Source organism: Podarcis pityusensis (assembly GCF_964106645.2).
Source record: "Podarcis pityusensis genome assembly, chromosome: Z".
In the NCBI taxonomy this organism is placed as follows: Eukaryota; Metazoa; Chordata; class Lepidosauria; order Squamata; family Lacertidae; genus Podarcis; species Podarcis pityusensis.
Genome location: NC_138044.1, coordinates 46862183 through 46878375, shown reverse-complemented (window position 1 = coordinate 46878375; position 16193 = coordinate 46862183). Strand labels below are relative to the sequence as shown.

General features: G+C 48.4%; 2 protein-coding genes across 4 annotated transcripts in view; one reads left to right on the top strand and one right to left on the bottom strand.

Annotated features, from left to right (window-relative positions):
- ARHGEF6 (Rac/Cdc42 guanine nucleotide exchange factor 6) overlaps nt 1-16193 on the bottom strand; it is a 373875-nt gene that overhangs the window by 135985 nt on the left and 221697 nt on the right. The window lies entirely within an intron of this gene.
- TAF1 (TATA-box binding protein associated factor 1) overlaps nt 1716-16193 on the top strand; it is a 49831-nt gene continuing 35353 nt past the window's right edge. The window contains exons 1-8 of one of the 3 annotated variants that reach the window (XM_080990709.1): nt 1716-1916; nt 3500-3617; nt 6604-6717; nt 10602-10703; nt 11167-11339; nt 12851-13081; nt 15153-15341; nt 15444-15636. In XM_080990709.1, the coding sequence (XP_080846835.1) occupies nt 1776-1916; nt 3500-3617; nt 6604-6717; nt 10602-10703; nt 11167-11339; nt 12851-13081; nt 15153-15341; nt 15444-15636 (1261 nt within the window). In that variant the 5' untranslated portion in view covers nt 1716-1775. Of the gene's footprint in view, nt 1917-3499; nt 3618-6603; nt 6718-7417; nt 9346-10601; nt 10704-11166; nt 11340-12850; nt 13082-15152; nt 15342-15443; nt 15637-16193 lie in introns of those variants that run through there. The other 2 variants (XM_080990711.1, XM_080990710.1) reach the window with 2 other exon arrangements.

The following is a 16193-nucleotide window of genomic DNA, read 5'->3' as shown; positions in this document are numbered from 1 at the left end:
AACTAACAAATTGAAATGGAATACAAAAAAGGGAGGTATGAGGAGGTCCGGGGAAATAAGTATAGGGAAGATAGGTAATGGAAAATTAATGTTTTTTTTAACTGTTTTATTTGGTATGTTTCTTTTTATTTCTTACTTTTTTGGTTATATTTAAAAAAAACTTTATTCTTTTTCTTTCTGTATTCTGTATTTTTTGTATTTTTTTTGAAACTTTAATAAATATCATTTAAAAAAAAGAAAAAAAGAAAACACAATAAAAACTTACCCATTTCCCAAAACAAGCAATTGTGTGAATATATGTGGATGCAAAGGGACGCGGGCGGCGCTGTGGGTTAAACCACAGAGCCTAGAACTTGCCGACCTTCAGCGGTTCAAATCCCCACGACGGGGTGAGCTCCCATTGCTCAGTCCCTGCTCCTGCCAACCTAGCAGTTCGAAAGCACGTCAGAGTGCAAGTAGACAAGTAGGTACTGCTCCGGTGGGAAGGTAAACGGCGTTTCCACTCTGGTTTGCCAGAAGTGGCTTAGTCATGCTGGCATATGACCCGGAAGCTGTATGCTGGCTCCCTCAGCCAATTAAGCGAGATGAGCGCCGCAACCCCAGAGTCGGTCATGACTGGACCTAATGGTCAGGGATCCCTTTACCTTTATGTGAATGCAAATCTATTCTGTCTTCCCTTAAGAGCACAAGAACTCTGCTGGGTCAGGCCAAATGCCATCCAGTCTAGCACCCTGCAGTAGCCCGTTGTATTTTCAAAATTACCCCCTCACACACCACCTGCCCTTCAAAACAAATTAGCACAGTGGTTTACAATGAATATAAAAATACCAGCAGGCATCTGTGGCCCTGTAAGTTAAAATAGTGTGCAGTGCTTCTGTTCACTGTTTCAGCTCCCTAATTTCATCTTTCCGGGTAAACCACTGGTATTGCGTTAAGCTACGTAACCTCTGATTTCGTCCCAAGCCTGCTGCTACCCCCCTTCTTCCTGCCCATAGTTTTCCTTTTTTTAAGGGAAAGTCCCTTATTCCGAATAGGGTTCGTCGCAAGAAAAGGAAACAGTTGACAGCTATGTTGCTGCCACCTCGTGGAACATGTTTCAGTAGTGCAAGCCTAAGCATGCCTACTCGGAGGTAAGTGCTATTGAATTAAATGGGGCTTACTCCCAGGTATGGAAGTTTAGGATTGCAGCGTTACCCCCCCCCCCCCCTTTAAAAGCAGTCTTGAGTAAGAATTTGTTGCCACATCATTGTGTCGGAGTTCCACAGGTTAACTGCATGCAGGTTGGGAGAAAGTCCTGGGTTTTCCAACATATAATCCCCTACTTAGTGGGGTTGTGTAGAGGATAGACTAGGAGCACCGTCAGCAGCAACTTCGTCACTTGAGAGCTCCTCGTGGGAGATGGTGTGATGTAACAAAAGATTCATTTATAAAACCAAAAGAGCTGTAAGGGACTACAAGGGTCCCGGAATAAATCTATTCTCCCAGCATGGGGGCTGGAGCCCGCAACCCGCGCTCGCTCTGCCGACTTGAGCTATGACATCGCTCATTCATTTCGCTCAGCCCGGAGTAGTGGGAAGCCACGCCTCCTCGTTCTTCACAGGCCTCCCGCGTCCCGTCCCACAGCAAACTCGCTAGTCTAGCGCCGCTCTACCCTCATGGCTGCTCTCTATGAATACGGCGAGACGCGGCGCAACTTCCGCTTCCGATATAAACAAACCCGAGTTGAAATAAATGGCGCTGTTGGAGGCGGCACCTGCAGATACCGCTTGGCGGAGATGTCAGATACGGACGGCGAGGAAGCGGCGGCGGCGGCGGCGGCGGCGGCGGCAGCAGCCAAGCCCTTCTCCCTGGCCGCATTACACTTCGGCAACATTAACGACCACGGCCAACTCGAGGGAGAAGAGAACTTCGACGAGGTGGGCTCCTCTCGGGGGCAGGGGGCTGGGGCTCGCTACTCTCCGAGCAGTCGCCCCGGGACCGGAGCTCCATAGCTAGGGGGCTTGCTCTGCATGGGGAAGAGCTCTTCGACGAGGTGGGCTCCTCGCGGGGGCAGGGGGCTGGCGCTGGGCAGGGGGCTGGGGCTCACTACTCTCCGAGCAGCCGCCCCGGGACCGGAGCTCCATAGTTAGGGGGCTTGCTCCGCATGGGGAAGAGCTCTTCCTCAGTCGCCAGGGAGGACTGGGAGAGCTCCTGCAGAAAAGCGTAGCAAATATCTAGGGTTGTCATGTGCCCTCTTTTTTTAAGGGGGGGGGGGATTCTTCTTTTTCAGGGGGAAAATTTCTGTTCTAAATTTACCACATTTTCTCCGGCTTTACTTTCTGGATGATACATAGACATTGCTGGTGGCTGAAGACTTGCTTTCCTCTTCTCTTTTCTTCTGCCCCCGCCCCTGCCCCCTGGGGGCAGGGGGGGACACCACTGGTTTGGTTTTGGAGCATGTGCTCTGTGTGCAGAAGCCCCCTTCCCCAGTTCAACCCCTGACTTTGAAAGGTGGGGCTAGGAATGTTCATGTCTGAGGGAGTGCAGAGCCACTTCCAGCAAGCATGGAGAATTCTGGGCTGGGGCGACCACTGGTCTGGTTTTGGAGCATGTGCTCTGTGTGCAGAAGCCCCTCCCCCCTCCCCATCAAAAAACCCTCTCCCCCTCTTCCATCAATCCCTGACATCTCAATGTAAGGATTGGAGAGTTCCTGCATGAAAGCCTGGAGAGCCAATCACATTAATAGCAAATGGTGGACTAGGTGGACCAATGGTTTGGTTGTGGAGGATGTGCTTTGTGTACTGAAGCCTCCTGGTTCGACCTTGACATTTCAAGAAGGGGCTGGGAAAGTTCCTGCATGAGTGCGTGGGAGCCTTTTCTAACAAGCATAGCTGATTGAAGCTGATTAAGGCTACAGCATTGGACAAAGCGTTAATTAGAAGCCCCTTTCCCTGCTATTGAAACACACACACACACACACACACACATACATTCTTCTTGCAGCTGTGCATCTGCTGTAACTGGTAGTACCTCTGCAAGATATTCCAGGCAGAGAAGGATTTTCCCCCCACTTGTCCTTCAGTCTGAGATGCCAAAGACTGAATGTCACTGAGGTCTTGTCACTGAGCCCATAGTGCTCCCCCCTCCCACCTTCCATATGAAACAGTCTTATATCAAATGAGACCTCTGGTTCTTCTAAACCAGTACTATCTGCTTTAACTAGCAGTGGTTCTCCAGAGATTTTTTTCAGCATTGCATCTTTTTAACTGGAGATACTGAAGACTGGATCTGGGGCCTCCTGCATACAAAACGTGCTCAGCCATCAAAACTACTGTCACATCTTGTATAGCTCCCAGGTATGCATTTCTGTTAATAGTGCAGTGTGGCTAGATGTTATCTGCAGTGCAACTTACTGCTTTGTCCTCCTAATAACTTTGCAGTTATGCCTTCCCAACTCTACTCCATAATACTGTCTTTCCTTCCACTTCTGACCAACTTCTGTTCTCTTTCTTTCTCCCAGGAAACAAAAAAACGTTTGGCTGATCTAGGGGCAATGGATCTGGGGAGCTACATAACCGAAGCCACAGCCGGTGAATATGATGCTTCTGTGGTAGATGAAGCCCATATGGATGAGGAAGGTGAGATAACCTTTTTGCCTTGGGGGTCTGGGGTAGAACAGCCTTCTCCAACCTGGTGTCTCCCACATGTTGTTGGAATCCAGCTCACATCAGCTCTAGCCAGCACAGCCAATGGTCAAGGAAGATGGTACTTTTGGTGCAACAGAATGTGGAGGGCACCAGGTTGGGGAAGTCTAGGGTAGAAGAAGGGCTTTGGTCTCAGGATCTGGGATGACTCCTGTTTGTGTATTAAAAAGAGGTCCAGCTGGTTGATGCTTTAGTGATGCTTGCTCAGCATCTGCAAGCAATGGCTAGACTTAGTAGCAAAGTGGCAGCTTCTGCTAGGTAAAGGTAAAGGGACCCCTGACCTTAGGTCCAGTCGTGACCAACTCTGGGGTTGCGGCGCTCATCTTGCTTTATTGGCTGAGGGAGCCGGCGTACAGCTTCTGGGTCATGTGGCCAGCATGACTAAGCCGCTTCTGGCGAACCAGAGCAGCGCACGGAAACGCCGTTTACCTTCCCGCTGGAGCGGTACTTGCACTTTTGACGTGCTTTCGAACTGCTAGGTTGGCAGGAGCAGGGACCGAGCAATGGGAGCTCACCCTGTCGTGGGGATTTGAACCGCCGACCTTCTAATCGGCAAGTCCTAGGCTCTGTGGTTTAACCCACAGCGCCACCTGCCAGCCCCCAATACAATAGCACAACGTTATATACAATTAGCACAGATGCTTCAGGAAGAAATGGATGAAATTATATACCTCAGGTTGCAATCTTGTAAACTCTTACCTGAGAGGAAGTAGCCACATGTGATAGGACTTTCTTTTTGTTTGTGGCTCCAACTCTCCCCTTCCCCAGAGATGTATTTGGTTCCCTCCCAGATTTCTTTTAGTAGAGCTTAAAACCTTTTTCTTGGTCGATCAGTTTTGTTAAGGTCATGCTCTCCTCTGGGTTTGATCTTCTCATAGATTGATGATGCAAGGGACAGATAAAGATGCTACTCTTCTGTTAATTTTAGTGTTTTGTTAGATGCCTAGGCAGAGCTTAAGTTTTGCCAGGACTCCCTCTCAGATCTTCTTTGTTTACAGTCCTGGATGTAGTGCTAGATCCAGGAAAGCAAAAGGAAAACACTGAGATCTGAAGATTACAGACTATAATCTTGTAAACGCTTGTCTGGTAGTAAGTAGCCACATGTACCGTATTTTTCGTCCTATAGGGCGCACTGGCCCATAGGACGCACCTCGTTTTTTGGGGGGGGAAATGAATAAAAAAATTCCCCCCCCGCCGTGGCTGCTGCCCCAAGCCTGGTGCACACCTGCCCGAAGCACGGGGCACCCTCCGGAGGGCTCCGCGTGCTTCGGGCTGCAGGCTGCCGCCCCAAGCCTCGCACGCCCGGCGGGACCTCCCGCCGGGCGCGCGAGGCTTGCAGACACTCGCCCAAAGCACGGGGAGCCCTCCGGAGGGCTCCCCATGTTTCGGGCGGCAGGTTGCCGCCCCAAGCCTTGCGCGCCCAGCGGGACCTCCTGCCGGGCGTGCAAGGCTTGCGGACACTTGCCCGAAGCACGGGGAGCCCTCCGGAGGGCTCCGCGTGCTTCGGGCGGCAAGCTGCCGCCCCAAGCCTCGCGCACCTGGCTGGACCTCCCGCCGGGCGCGCAAAGCTTGCGGACACTCGCCCGAAGCACGGGGAGCCCTCCGGAGGGCTCAGTGTGCTTCGGGCGGCAAGCTGCTGCCCCAAGCTTCGTGCGCCCGGCAGGACCTCCCGCCGGGCGCGCAAGGCTTGCGGACACTCGCCGGGGCTGCAGGCTGCTGCCCGCAAGCCTTGTGAGCGTGCAGGAACTCCTGCCGGGCTTGCAAGGCTTGCGGATAGCTTCCTGAAGCCTGGAGAGCGAGAGGGGTCGGTGTGCACCGATGCCTCTCGCTCTCCAGGCTTCAGCGAAAGCCTGCATTCGCCCCATAGGACGCACACACATTTCCCCTTCATTTTTGGAGGGGAAAAAGTGCGTCCTATGGGGCGAAAAATACGGTAATAGGCAGAAATCAGATGTCTAAGCATAAATCCTTATGCCAGTGGAACAAAAGTTAGTGCTAAACTGGATTCCATCAGGGGAGCTGATATTCTGCACTGGGACTGAAGGGGTTTATATGTGATGGTTCCTATGTGTTGTGGTTCCTTTAATTGCTGTTCAGAAAAATTTGGTGCATGGCTTCCCTTATCTTGCACCTGCAGATTTTGTGATTGGTGTTTGAAGGTTGCTGTGACCTGGCAACCAGCCAAGGTTATGGTCATTCTTGAGTATATTAAGAGAGGATTTGTACATTGTCTGTTCGGTTTGCTTTGAGGAAGCTCTGCCAGATTGATACTGAGCTTTGTGTTGTATGTATGCTGTGAGTTGTACTTGCTTTGCATTTGAAGCCTGCACCTTCTACCAGGGATCTAGTGGAAGCCTGTACTTTATGTATACAGTGAAACTATCTTAATGCTTTGGACCTGTCAGTAAGTACTGAACTGACTGAAAAGTTGGAGTCTGACTGAATTTCTTCCAGCACAAACTGCACTGCCATGAACCTACATGCTTGGGGAGCTGCACGTGCTTGGCACAAGCCCTATGCCAACAGCTTCTATGTGATTTGTTATCTGCACCTGGTTTGTTCATATTCTGTGAATTAAATATTGTATTCCTCCCTCCCTCCCTCCCTCCCACCCATTCCTTGCCTTGGTGTTTCCCTTACAGTCATGGGAAAAAGAAAGTGCGCCCTCTTTGAATTCTGTGGTTTTACATATGAAGACATAATAACAATCATCTGTTCCTTAGCAGGACATATTACACTTTTGCTTTTATCATCATGCCTAGTTGCTGGTGGGAATGAGGCTTAGGATACTCCTGCGAAAGCCATACTCCTTTTTCCCACGTCCTTCATGAATGTGTGTGCAGAAGCTGTGATAGGAAAAAGGTGTTGCCTGCTGGATCTGTAATTTTGCTGTGTTTTCTGTTTCTCCCTCCACCACTAGGCTGGGTTAAGAGTAATGACAATGCTGTTGATTATTCTGACATTACTGAGCTGGTTGAAGATGATGTCCACAGTGGGCAGGTGGTATGCAGCCCTCAGCTAGTTGTGAGGGCAGGTAAGCGGTGGCAGATGGTTTCCTCTGTCGCCTTTGGCATAACTGATCAAGCTGGTTCCTGCTGCCCTGATGTCCGTGCTGGTTCTCTCTTGCTCTTCTTCTTTAGAGTCCTATACCTTTAATAATTGCAACCCTGGTTTCTGCTCCTGGTAAACATTTTATCAACGGAGTCAGTCTTGCATAGTAAGCTTTTCCATTGCTCTGCCCACCTTGGCCCCTGTTACAGGAGCTGATGGTAATGAAGATTGCATTAATTGGATGTTTTAGCCCTAGGCCTTTCCATTCCCATAGCAGGTGTCTCAGCTGTGGTGAATAGGGGAAAGTTTTTTTAAAAGAGAAAGTGGCTAGTTCCCTTGGATTCTTTCACATTTTTCTGTCTGAAGTCGTCACTTGCAAATATGTCTCAGGCTTGGCTAGCCAAAGGACAACCTTCTTTCACACGGCCAGACCATGGAAGATGAGGCAATCAGTGGCTACTTACCATGACTGAATTGATTTTAGAATGTATTTCAATTAACTGACTGTGATTTTATGTAAACTGTGCTATTTTTACTGTTGTTAGCCGCTCTGAGCCCAGCTTTGGCTGGGGAAGGCGGGATATAAATAAATTATTATTATTATTATTATTATTATTAATCTCCACCAATGCTTTACGTTGGGCCAGGTGCCTGGCCCACCTAGGTATTATCTTCCCTGTCTGGCAGCCATTCTATGGGGTTTCAGCCAAGGAGTCTCTACCAAATACCCCTGGAGATGCCAGGAACTGAACCAGGGAGCTTCTGCATGCAAGGGAGATGATCTACCACTGATCTATTAACCTTCGTCTGGGGGCCCTCGAGGGTTGCATTGGGCTGCTGTAATCCAAATGAATTCTGACTGGTCTTTGTTGTGCCATTTATTTATTCAGTGGATTTCATTGCACTGTATCCCAGCCTTATATTGGAGGTTCAGGCTGAGTTGTGATGTTGGTTGTGCTTATGCACATTCCCAACCTGCTGCCCTTTGATTTGATCTTTGGTGCTGGCATAGATGTGATCATGCTCCCCCCCGTGGAAGTGCCATGGTCTGATCACTATGCTCTGAAAGCCAAGATTGACTTCGCGCTCCTCCCCTGCTTGGGTGGCGAACCTATTTGGGCTCGTCCGTGAAAACAGATGTACCCTGATAGATTCCGACAAGCCTTGCGGGACCCTGCTCCTCTTGGTGACTCATTAGATGACCTTGTTGAGGACTGGAATAACTGGCTCTTGGCGACCATTGATGAGATTGTGCCTAAGCACCCTCTGCGACCCCGTCGAAACCGGGCCCCTTGGTTTACTGAGGAGCTCTGGAAAATAAAGCGGGATCTCAGATGGCTAGAGCGAGTATGGCGATGGACTTGTGACAGAGCCTCAAGAACATCTTATAGGACGCTTATGAAAGCTTATGAAATGGCTATGAAAGCTGCTAAGAAATCTCACTTTGCAGCTTCCATTGCATCCGCTAGCTCTCACCCAGCACAACTTTTTAGAATAATTAGGTCAATAACGTCCTTAGGAGGACAACCAAATTTAAGCACAAATTCGACCCACAGCTGTGAGGCATTTGTGAGCTTTTTTGCGGAGAAAGTCCTGTTGCTCTGCCATGACCTCCCTGCCAATTTAGATACAGTGACAGAACTGGAGGCCCCTCGATTGTCCTCGGGTCCAGTGTTAGACCATTTCGATCAGATACCCCCTGCTGATGTGGATAGACTCCTCCAAGCTGGTAGGCCCACCACCTGCCTCCTCGATCCGTGCCCGTCTTGGCTGATTAGGGCGTGCCCAGATATCGCACGGACTCCCCTAGTTGAAATTATCAATTTGTCCCTTGACACAGGGATATTCCCAGGGGAGCTGAAGGAAGCAATGGTGTGTCTGCTCTTAAAAAAAACTTCACTAGATCCTTTAGATCTATCCAATTACCGCCCAGTTTCAAATCTCCCATATCTGGGTAAGGTAATTGAGAGAGCAGTTGCAGAACAGCTTGGTAGTTTTCTGGAGGAAACATCGGCTTTATCGTTCCAATTTTAGTATATGTGCTGCCGAAGTGAGCACTGAAACATCGGCTTTAGATCCATTTCAGTCCGGATTCTGTCCTGGGTTTGGGACCGAGACGGCTCTGGTTGCCCTAATAGATGATCTCCGCAGACAACTGGATCGAGGCGGGTCGGGACTGCTGATTTTCTTAGATTTGTCAGCAGCCTTTGACATGGTTGATCACGATCTTTTGGACCACCACCTCGCCGACGTGGGGATGCAGGGCATAGCCTGTAAATGGCTGTGCTCTTTTATCTCTGGTCGGGGACAGAGGGTGGGAGGGAGATGTCGTTGCGCCACTCCTTGGTGTGTGGAGTGCCGCAGGGCGCAATCCTCTCCCCGATGCTTTTTAACATTCTTATGCACCCCCTTGCCCAGATTGTCCAGAGATTTGGGCTGGGTTGTCACCAATATGCTGATGACACTCAGCTCTATCTGCTGATGGATGGCCATACTGACTCGATCCTGGACACACTGACCAGATGTTTGGAAGCTGTGGCTGGATGGTTTCGTGGGAGCCGATTTAAACTAAATCCTTCGAAGACAGAGGTCCTCTGGCTGGGTCGAGATGGTATGGGGATGAGGGACCAACTCCCTTCTATTGCAGGGGCCCAGTTAGTGCCATTGCCTTCCGTTAAGAGTTTGGGTGCAATCCTTGATGCCTCCCTTTCCATGGGGGCGCAGGTTACAGCAACAGCCAAGGCGACATTTTTCCACCTTCGCCGCATCAAGCATTTGGTCCCTTACCTTTCCCGCCCCAACCTGGCCACAGTGATCCATGCGACGGTCACCTCCAGGCTTGACTACTGTAATTCGCTCTACGCGGGGCTGCCCTTGAAGCTGTCCCAGAAACTCCAGCGGGTGCAGAATGCTGCAGCGAGGCTCCTCACAGGGTCTCTGCCATGGGAGCATATTCACCCATGCTTTTCCAGCTGCACTGGCTCCTGGTGGAGTACAGGGTCAGATTTAAGGTGCTGCTTTTGACCTTTAAAGCCCTTCACGGCCTAGGACCCTCGTACCTATGGGACACCTCTCCTGGTATGCCCCACAGAGGACCTTAAGGTCCATATATAGCAACACCCTAGAGGTCCCGGGCCCTAAGGAAGTTAGATTAGCCTCAATCAGAGCCAGGGTCTTCTCAACAGAGCCTGGTGGAACGTTCTGTCTCATGAGACCAGGGCCCTGCGGGATCTGATTTCTTTTCGCAGGGCCTGTAAGACAGAGTTGTTCCACCTTGCCTTTGGCTTAGAATCAGTTTGGTTCCCTCCCCCTCTTTCTTTTTCTTTTCTCCTCCGGTGAAGAGGCTACATCCTAATGTTTTAATGTTGTATTTTAATCTTTTTAAATTGTATTTTAATCAACTTGTTTTTATTATTGGTTGTTAGCCGCCCTGAGTCCAGTCTTGGCTGGGGAGGGTGCGGTATAAATAAAAATTTATTATTATTATTATTATTATTATTATTAGGGGTCATAGGAAGCTGCCTTAGACCATAGCTCCATCTTTTTCAGTATTGTCTACATGGACTAGCAGTGGCTCTCTAGGGTTTCAAATTAGGCCTATCGCAGCCATGCCTAGCGATGCTGGGGATTGAACCTGAGGTGTTCTTCATGCAAAGCAGATGGTCCTCAGCCCTTCCCCACAGGAAACCTAAAAATGACAGAAATAACTAGTTGAGTGAGGGGAAATATGTGGGAATAGAAGATGATGGAGGATGCCTGGGTCTTCTTGGAATGTTAATTCTGGTGGCTTTTAACAAGGGCAACGAACTGGAGGTGCGATGAGATGGAAGGGCTGCCCATCATTGAGTTCCCTCCTTTCTTCCTTAGGTGGTGTTTCTGTTTCTGGCTCTGAAGAAATCAGTTCCAGGCTGATGACTCCTTCGCCACCACCACCTCCAGCACTGGAGGAACAGGACACAACTTATTTTGGTGCGTATGCACTCATGGGATGTGGCTGTGAGCCCTCTAGAGTCAGGGGTAAGCAGAAGGTATACAGGAGCAAAACAAGCACACTGTACTCCGCTTGTTATTTTTCATTGTAACACCTAGCTCTCATCTCATTACGTTAAGGATTTATGGTTGCACAATAGCTCGACAGTCACAGAATCTACTGGTAGTGGGAGAACTTGATCTGGGTCATTCAGACTTCTTGAGTGCAGGGTCAGTGTGGCTTTGGGCATGCCCAAGAGGATTCTCTGTGACTCTTCCCTTGCCCTGCCCCACACCACACCACTTTTGTCCCGAATGCAAGCTGCAATTCTCAAGATGCCGGGTTCCATTTGAAACGCTGCTCTTCTTTCCACTTCAATGCCTGAATTAGCTTTCTGCCATGTTGAGGTTACGGAGCAGAGATTTTCTTTCTTTTCTCTCTGAGAGATGCTCTCCATTCCAGGGAATGAAGACAGCGAGAATGCCATCCAGCTGCCCACCATTTCCTCTTCTGAATCTGAGCAGCAGTCCAAGGAAGACAACTCTACATTTCCGCTTGCAGGGATAATGCAGCAAGATGCCACCGAGCAGCTGCCCAGCGCCACAGACCTGTTCCCTGAATTCCGGCCAGGCAAGGTAGGGCTTGAGGGTTGAGTCGGAGTGAAAGGCTGCACTTCATGGTAGAAGGATGGGCGATTTCTCTCTGTACTTCTGTTTATTTCACAAATTTATATACCACTTGATTGTAAATCCTCCCCCCAACCCCCCCCAAACAGTTTGCAGAAGGAATAAAACAATAAAATTATCAGTAACAATAGTTACAAACATCTATATAAAACAAAATATAATTGCATTTAACAATAAGCTAAAAACAGATTAAAGCACATGGCAACATTCTACATATTTGGGTAGGCTTGTCTAAGCAAAAGTGCCTTTAGCAGCGAGTTCCATAGTGTAAATTCCCAAAGTGTAAAGGCAGGGCAAGTATTATACAGCACCTGCAATGGTGTCAGTTCTGCAGACTGAAGCTGCTGGGTGAGCACATTTCAGGTACGGTGATCTTCCATTTTGGCCCCCGGAGCCCTGAGATGGCTATGTGTCTCCTGCTCCTCTCCCAATCCTTCCAGGCTTCCTGTCTCAGGATGCAGTTACCTTGCCAATTCCTAGTAAGAGTGTAAAAAGCTAGGTGCATCTCCTTTTCTTCAGGTGAGGGTTCTCTTGTGGTCCCAAATGATTAGCGTAAATTCCCAAGCTTGAGGTATGTGTAATGACTGTGGGGAGCTCAGGCTGGAGGCTAATGAAAAGCACTTTTCAGCACTAATAGCCCCCCACCTACCCCCAGGATGTGAATAAGTCCCAAGAGCAACAAGATCGCTGGTACCTCCATATACTGTGCCCTATGAGAGAAAGCTGGACATGGCTTATTGTGTTGGACTGTCTCAAAGCTTGTCATTTGGAGGTGGGTGTAGGTACAGCTGGGGAGGAAAAGGATAGCCCTTCCCTCCTCGGCAGCATACACCTCCGCAGCCCACCCCACCCAGCCACATTTAGGGTCGGGAAAGGCCTCCAGGTGACTCCAGATTTGAAGCTTAAATGTGGTGCTTCCCCCTCCCAAACTGAAAGTGCGGCTCTAGTGCAGTTGGGCTTCAGAAAAGCCTCCTGTTCACTCTGGGAGGAGCCTTTTAGGCAAGCCTGATTGTTGCAGGCGCAGATGCTACATTGATGGAATGGATATGGGTGCCCATGAGTGTAAGGGAGGCAATGAGAGTGAGTGAGTGAATGAATTTGTGTGCTGTATGTGTATAATGCTTGAGCAAGCGTGGGGTGGTCCCACCCTCCACCAGCTCTGGCCCAGCTCTCTTGGGCTATGTCTGTTTACGTTTTGGACTCTTCCTCCATTGGCATGTGACCCACCAAAGGTTAGCCATGTGGGAATGTGGCCCCCAGGTTGCAGAAGTTCCCCCACCCCTTCTGCAGGTCTTGCAAACCCACCTGGAGAGGACTGCCTCCACAGCCAGCTAGAGTGACAGAGAGATGCGGCCTGATGGCAAACTTAATGTTTCCATGCTTGACATGCCCTGAGTGATCAGAGAGACCAGCCACTTATGCCTCCCAACCTTCGCTCACTTCTTTGTCCTTCCCTGTAGGCGCTGCGATTTCTGCGCCTCTTTGACCCTGGCAAAAATGCCCCATCTGTCTGGAGCACAGTCCATGGGAGGCTCAAGAAGAAGAAGAAGCAGCAGCACCAGAAATCAACTCAGAAAGTACAGTTCCAGAAAGGAGAAGCTGCTACTGAGGAAGGCACAGAAGGCAAATCGTCCTGGGAGTACAAGTTTGCCCCAACTCCTCCTCCGGAGCAGTGCCTTTCTGACGATGAGGTGGGTTTCTGGGAGCAGAGAGGAGGATGGAGTAGGGGATTGTTAGTGTGTTCGCTGCTTTTACTGTCTCACAGCAGAGTTACTTAGAAAGCCTTCCAGCATCTTCACAGCAGTCCAGCTCTCTATCAGTGGGTCTGTTTAGCCTGGAAAAGAGGAGACTGAGAGGAGATATGGTAGCCATCTTCAAATATCTCAAGGGCCGTTACATGGAAGAGGGAGCAAGCTTCTTTTCTGGAGGGTAGGACTCAAGGCAATGGCTTCAAGTTGCAAGAAAAGAGATCCCGACTAAACATTCAGAAAAACTTTCTGACAGTAAAAGCTATTCAGTCGTGGAACGGACTCCCACGAGAGGTGGTGGACTTTCCTTCTGTGGAGGTTTTTAAGCAGAGGTTGGGTCGTGGATGCTTGAGCTGAGATTCCTGCATTGCAGGGGGTTGGACTAGATGACCCTGGGGATCTCTTCCAACTCTAAGATGCTAGGATTCTCTGAAATGAAGAGAGCCTCTTTGCTCCCTGCAGCCATCTAATTAGAGAGACAGACTCTCACAGACACAGGCTGACACGGAATCTCTCCTCCCTCAGAGGTGCCCCACCTGATGCTGGGGAGGATTCTCATTGCTAAGCAACTTGCTTCAAGGACAGACTCTGTTCCAAGCACCATTTAAAGTTTATCTATGGAATACAGCAGCAGGGGTGGGATGTAGTTCATGCCAGACAGCCTCTTTGCTACTTCAAAAGAGAGGTTGTGGATTCCTGTCTGCCTTGCTGTAGGACATAGGTTCCCCTGCCAACAACAGCTGAATCTCTTCCTACCAAGAAGGCTGGCTGAGAAATATTAGTCTCTGCAAGGCGAATGCCAAGTGCAAATCAGTGCTGAGGATGGTCCAAGTCCTCTGGAGATGTTCTCTACCACCTCTCTTTTTTAGAAAATAATTTTTATTAAGTTTTCAATTTTACATCTCCAAATAAACCTTTTACAAACTTTAAAATATCTAGTGACTTCCTTCTACTCTTTCTATGATTCATTTTACACATCCCTGCATATTTTTACTATAACCATTCAAATCAGTTTTCCACTTTTACATCTATCAAAAATTATTTACTCTGTTGAATTTATCTTAGTTCTTCCAGCATTTTCAGCTTTATAGTTATTTTCCATATATTCAATAAATGATTTCCACTTTTCTTTAAATATATGTTCTTCTTGCTCTTTTATTTTATGTGTTAAATATACAAGTTCTGCATTTTCTGACAGCTTAAGTTGCCAATCCTCTTTAGTTGGGACCTCACTCACTTTGCATTTTTGGGCTAACAAAACATGGGCCGCAGCTGTTGCATACATAACCTTTTCTGACACCTAGGAACTTCAGTCTGGGTTATTCTTAACAAAAAGGACTCTGGTTGGTTTTTTTTTGGGGGGGGGAGTAGTTTTAAATATTTTTTTCAATTAATTATAAATCATTTCCCAATACACTTTTATCTTGTTACATGTCCACCACATGTGAAAAAAAGTTCTCTCCACTTCCAGCACATATCTGATTCTGTTTTATAAATCATAGCCAACCTACTCAGAGTTAAGTACCATCTATGAATCATTTTCAAATAACTTTCTTTCCATGAATAACTTTCAGTAAATTTCAGGTCACTTTTCCAGAGTTTCTCTCAGAGGTTGAGATCTATATTGTGTCCTATATCTATTGCACAGTGTGTCTTTGAAGCTTTAACAAGCTCGTCTTTTGTTTCCTGTTCTAGTAGAAAATTATACATTTTAGACAAAGGTCTATCCTTTTTTTGTAAGATTTTTCCCCCCTCTTCAAATTGTGAGCTTTGGTCCAGAAATCAATTCTTTCTATCTCATTTAAACATGTTGTGTAACTGGTGTTATTGCAACCAATCTGTAACTTGGCTTCTTAAGTCTTCCATAGGTTTCAGTCTGGGTTCCCTCACTGTAAAATCCAGCAGTTCCCTGTAAGCCGCCCATTGTCAGTCCATATTAACTCTCTTAATTGTAGTTGCTTCAGTGGGATCCAGCTCCCCTCGCTTGACCCTCTGACTCCCTCTCCCCCTCCAGATCACCATGATGGCACCGGTGAAGCCCAAGGTGTCCCAGTCTAAGAAAAACACAAAGGTGGCAGCCACGTCCAAGGTGGCTGAATGGCGCCATGGGCCTGCCAAGTTCTGGTATGACATGTTGGGCGTCCCCGAGGATGGCAGCGGCTTTGACTATGGTTTCAAGATGAAGGAGCATAAAGAGGAGGAGGTGGGTGTGGAGGAAGGGCTCTGTTTTTCCTCTCCCAAAGCAGCAGGAGGAGGTAAGGGGCGCAGCTACCAGCACCTTGACCATTTTCTGTTCTCCCTTCAGACTCCTAAGGCTGAGAAGGACAATCTGCTGTCAGATGAGGACTTCCTCATGGTGACCCAGAAGCACTGGGAGGATGACGTGATCTGGAACGTGGATGACATCAAGGAGGATCCCAAGGCAAAGCAAGCGAGGCAGGAGGCCTGGTTGCCCTCCAGTACGAAGACAGGTGCCGTTGCCACCAGCACCCAGCAAGGTAAGGTTAGCAGGCAACTGGAGGAAGGGCCATATCTCAGTGCCAGAGCACACCTGCTTCGCACACGGAAGGTCCCTGGTTCAGTTCCAGCATCTTCAGGTACGGCTGGGAAACGTGGCCTGAAATCCTGGAATGCTGTTGCCTGTTAGTGCCCACAATACTGAGACTGATGGACCAATCTTGGTATAAATCAGCTTCCTATAATTATGTATCTTTAAAGCTGCAGGTTGCATTAGTAACAATACCATTGTCAAAACATTATTATTGGTAGTAGTTGTAGTAGTAACCCTTTTATATATGCAGTATATACGTATCAAAATGATTTACAGACAGGCCAAAGAAACAGATTACAATTTTACTCTGTGAAGCACCCTGAAATCTTATGATGAAGGGTAGTATATAACTCAAAATAATAGAATAAAAGCAGTACGACCCCCACCCAGCCCCCGGCAAATAGATTTCAAAAGCAATACAAAACATACCTGCAACAGAGACGTTTCACCTCACTGCACAAACTTATTGAACCGAAAAGTTCCTCAATTTGTCAGTTTGTTTTT